This window comes from Arachis stenosperma, chromosome 3, assembly GCF_014773155.1.
Source record: "Arachis stenosperma cultivar V10309 chromosome 3, arast.V10309.gnm1.PFL2, whole genome shotgun sequence".
Taxonomy (NCBI): domain Eukaryota; kingdom Viridiplantae; phylum Streptophyta; class Magnoliopsida; order Fabales; family Fabaceae; genus Arachis; species Arachis stenosperma.
This window is the reverse complement of record NC_080379.1, coordinates 7,443,335-7,447,904: the sequence shown is the minus strand read 5'-3', so window position 1 is coordinate 7,447,904 and position 4,570 is coordinate 7,443,335. Positions and strand designations below refer to the sequence as shown.

The window sequence follows — 4,570 nt, the reverse complement described above, 5'->3', positions numbered from 1 at the left end:
AAGATGGTAAATTTAGTGTCGGAATGGAATTTGGTTCGAGAGAGTCGGTGATATCTGCAATCAAAAGTTACACCATCTCTAGAGGAGTTGATTACACTGTGTATGAGTCTGAGCCGCAGACATTTTATGCGAAATGCAAAGGTTATGGTGCAGGGTGCGATTGGTTTATCTGAGCTAGCTTGATTGGAAAGAAAGCTTGTTGGGAGATCAGGAGATATAATGGCAAGCACACGTGCACCATGGGAAAGATTTCACAAGATCATGACAAGTTGGACTCAGACACAATTGCAGAGGCCATTAGGCCGTTGGTCGAAGCAGACCCGTCGATAAAGGTGAAGTCTGTTATTGCAGAAGTTCAATCCAGGTTCAACTACACTGTAAGTTACCGCAAGACTTGGTTGGCAAAGCAAAAAGCTGTCGCAAAGGTTTTCGGTGATTGGGAAGTTTCTTACCAGACTCTGCCAGTATGGTTAAAAGCAATGACTGTGAAGAAGTCAAGGTCTCGTGTTCAGATAAAAATGCTCCTTGTTTACCGTGAAGGTGAGAAAATTCAAGGGGTAAGAGTTCTATACTGCGTTTTTTGGAGCTTCTATCCATGTATTGTAGCATTCAGACACTGCAAGCCATTGGTGCAGGTTGATGGCACTCACCTATACGAAAAATATAAAGGTGCACTTCTGGTTGCGGTTGCACAAGATGTGAACCAAAACATTGTGCCTATTGCATTTTCGATAGTCAATGGTGAGACGAGAGACTCATGGGAGTTTTTCCTAATCAACTTGCGGAGATATGTTGTTACCATTGATAGCGTGGGTATTATTTCTGACCGCCATACCTCCATCGACGCTGCAATAGCTTGCAGTAACAGTGCATGGTCACCACCAAAAGCGTGACATATGTACTACATCAGGCACATCGGGTCCACCTTCTTAAGGAGGTTCAAGACTCCGTATTTGCATAAACTCGTGGTGAACACATGTATTTTATTTCGCTGTTATGGTTCTATTCATAGTAATTTTGTGGCATCTGCTTATGATTAAATGGTTTGTTCAACAAGCTATTCTAGGACGGAACAGGAGTGCAACAAAAACTACCAAAGGCTTAAAGAGTAAGGTGAAGCATATACTCAATGGTGTGATGACATCGGTATTGAGAGATAGGTGTTGGCATTCGATAGGGGTCATCGTTGGGGACATATGACGACAAATTTGGTAGAGTGCATAAATTCTATTCTCAACGGTGCACGCAACCTTCCTGTGACTGCCATTGTTAAGTCTACTCTCTATCGGCTGAATAAATTGTTCATTCAAAAGAGCGCCGAGGCTCATGAGCGTGTCCGCAACAGAATCATGTATTCAGAATTTGCAACGAAGATAGTTGAAGAAAGCTTTCGATATGCAGGAAACATTGTGGTCAACCGATTCGACAGGCGCAACGAGATGTTTGAGGTTCGCGAAATGCAAGATGGCTCCATTTACACGATTAACCTTGCGCAACGACACTGCGACTGTGGCCATTTCTAGGTACAGGTGCTAGGAGCGGCATACGCTCCCTTGCCCAAACAAAAAGGAGTATGAGTGGGTCATCTATCTCTTTATAGTTGTATCGTGATGCACGACACAATGATCTGTATAAGTGTGCCAGACTGACTGCCCCCAACTGTAATGTGGAGTCCGGTGAAAATCGCGAAACAAAGGTAGAAACTTGGAGTTTAATGAAGTGGTGGATTTATCCGGAAATACAATCGTTCCCAGCATGCAGAAAACGTGAGCCTGGACATACCGTTCAATAGATTGCTGTGTGTCACACGGTTTCCTGTCTCTGCAATGCAGAACCCATGCAAGATTCACCTTACTCAAGACGTGATCCTGCGAACCTGGCTCCCGACCAAAGCAAGCAACGCAGTTCTCCACCATAAACTAGTGACTGCTGTCTGTTCTACCTGTGACTGACTCCCTATTAACCGAAAGCCCAAGTATATATGTAATGTCTTCCAACGTCACCATCATTTCCCCAACTGGAAGGTGGAACGTGTGAGTTTTCGGCCTCCACCGTTCCACCAATGCATTCAGCAGTGCAGAGTGACCTCAGCAGTGTAGAGTAACCTCTCATTTCACCTACTCACAAAATGTGTTGAAACCTAGTAAACACAAGTGACGCTGCAGCTACCTCGTTAAAGGTATCTGGCAGATCGAGTTTTCTGTGCAACAAATTCCTGGTAGCCTAAAAAAATAATAATTATTTAAATTCTAAATAATATCAATTGGTAATTTATTCGAAAAATAATAACAACAGTAATTAAACATTATTATTATTATTATTATTATTATTATTATTATTATTATTATTATTATTATTATTATTATTATCTTAAATAAAAGATAATAAATATTTATTTATTAAACAGTATTATTTATTTGTATATTATTAGAAAATAATATAATTATTACACAGTATTTTATAATAATAATAATAATAATAATAATAATAATAATAATAATAATAATAATAATAATAATAATAACGGTAACTAAATAGTATTATTACTATTATTATCTTAAAAAATAATAATAAATTATTAAAAAATAATTAAAAATTATTAAACATTATTTATTTATTATTAGAAAATAATAATTTATTATTATTATTATCCTAAATGATATTCTATTATTAAACTTAGAAAATATTACTAAATTATTAAAAAATAATATACAGTTGTTTCTTAAACAGTATTATTTATTTATTATTAAAAAATATTAATAATTTATTATTATTATCCTACACAGGATTTTATTATTACACTACTCATGATAACAATTTTTTTCAAAAGATTTAAGGATACTAATGACTAATAATAATAATAATAATAATAATAATAATAAATAATGTCACTAATAATAATAATATGATAATAATAATAATAACAATAGTAAAAATAATAACCGTAGTGAGAAATAAATAATAATATAATAGTAGTAATAATAATATTAATAATGATAATAGTAATAAAATTATTAATTACAATACAAATAAATAAAATTCGAATAAATATATATTCTTCACTAAATATTAAAAAAAATTACTAACTCATCGAAAATAATCCAAATATTTAATAATATGTTCTTCGAATTTAGTAAAATTACGAATCATTTTTTCTTTTTGCACCGTATACTTCTTCTTCTAACACATTTTGCTTTTTCACTCTTAACCCTCTTCATTCTTGCTTCCTCACTCTCATTTCACTCTTTCTCAACTTCAGTAACGTTACTTTGCTTCTACTTGACCTCTCCTATCTGTATTTTGGTTTTAAAGACCGAAATGACCACCCTTCATGACACGTGTTTTGCATACAAAGTGGCAGATCCAGAAGTTTTATAAAAAGAATATAAAATAAATTAAAATATAACATAACAAAAAATCAACAAAATATAATTTATAGTATATAGGTCAAAATTAATAATTATATTATATAACAATTAATATTCAACTACATACTTTAAAATTTTGATATTTTTAAATTTATTCTGCAATATTTCATATAACTAAAATTATCAATTTACTATCTGAAATAAATTTTAAAATATTCTCTTTTTCAACATATACAATCATATAATTTATTAAAAATTTGTCTTTTATCTTATTTTAAAATATTATTTTTATAATTTTTATTGTTTAAAAGATCTATTCAGTTGTTACTGTTATCATAGAAAGAGTCAAAATAAATTTTTTTATAATGATCACTTTTTATATTAATCCAAACTTATATTTTTCAATAATTTTTTAATTATTTATATATTTATACGCTTTTATTATTTTTTAAACCTATTTATTAATTGCTATTGATATATTATAATACACATTATAATTTATACATATTAAATTACTAACATGTAAAATTTTTTAATGTGTAATATACAAAAATATATTTAATCTATTATAATATATATATTAATTATATAATAAAAAATTAATAATAAAATAATAATAATATTTTTTAAAAAAATTAGAGGACTATGGCCACCTTAAACTCCCGTAAATCCGCCACTGTGTATACAGTTAGAAAGGCTGCAAAATACAACCTGCGCTTTGTCAACACTTACAAACGCAACCTGCGTTTTGCCTAGTCCAATGCTAGTCAATGCCTGCTCCTGTCAGTATGTAGGGACACCGGAGCACGTTTTGCAACTTGGTTCCCTTTTCAACCCAATCACAAAATTTTTGTTTCATCGCTGCAAAAGCGTTTTACAGGTCACTGAACAACGCAAATCCACATTTGTAGACAACTCACGTCCATTTATATTTATCCTTATTACTATTATTTTATCCATAACTAAATTAATTTTTACATTTCTGACCATAAAAAATTTGACAAAATTCACCATAAAAAATTATAACAAAAATTATAAAATAAATTTTATACCATAAAAATAATCAATAATTAAATTTTTATTAATAATTCCATAAATATCTTGTCCTTTCTTCTTCTTTCTTCATCTCCCTTCTATAATCATTACTAACTCCACTGTAAATTCACCGTTCCACCACATCTATTCCCACCTTTTCCAACATT

At 31.3% G+C, this 4,570-nt stretch overlaps 1 protein-coding gene across 1 annotated transcript; it reads left to right on the top strand.

Annotated features, from left to right (window-relative positions):
* Positions 1-239: 239 nt before the first annotated feature.
* LOC130965427 (uncharacterized) lies at positions 240-893 on the top strand. Its single transcript, XM_057890190.1, has one exon. The coding sequence runs from the start codon at positions 240-242 to the stop codon at positions 891-893; it is 654 nt and encodes a 217-aa protein (XP_057746173.1).
* The last annotated feature ends 3,677 nt before the right edge of the window (positions 894-4,570 follow it).

What these genes read in the sequence shown, in the direction of transcription:
- LOC130965427 (XM_057890190.1), top strand. Translation starts at nt 240, where the DNA reads ATGGGAAAGATTTCACAAGATCATGACAAGTTGGACTCAGACACAATT.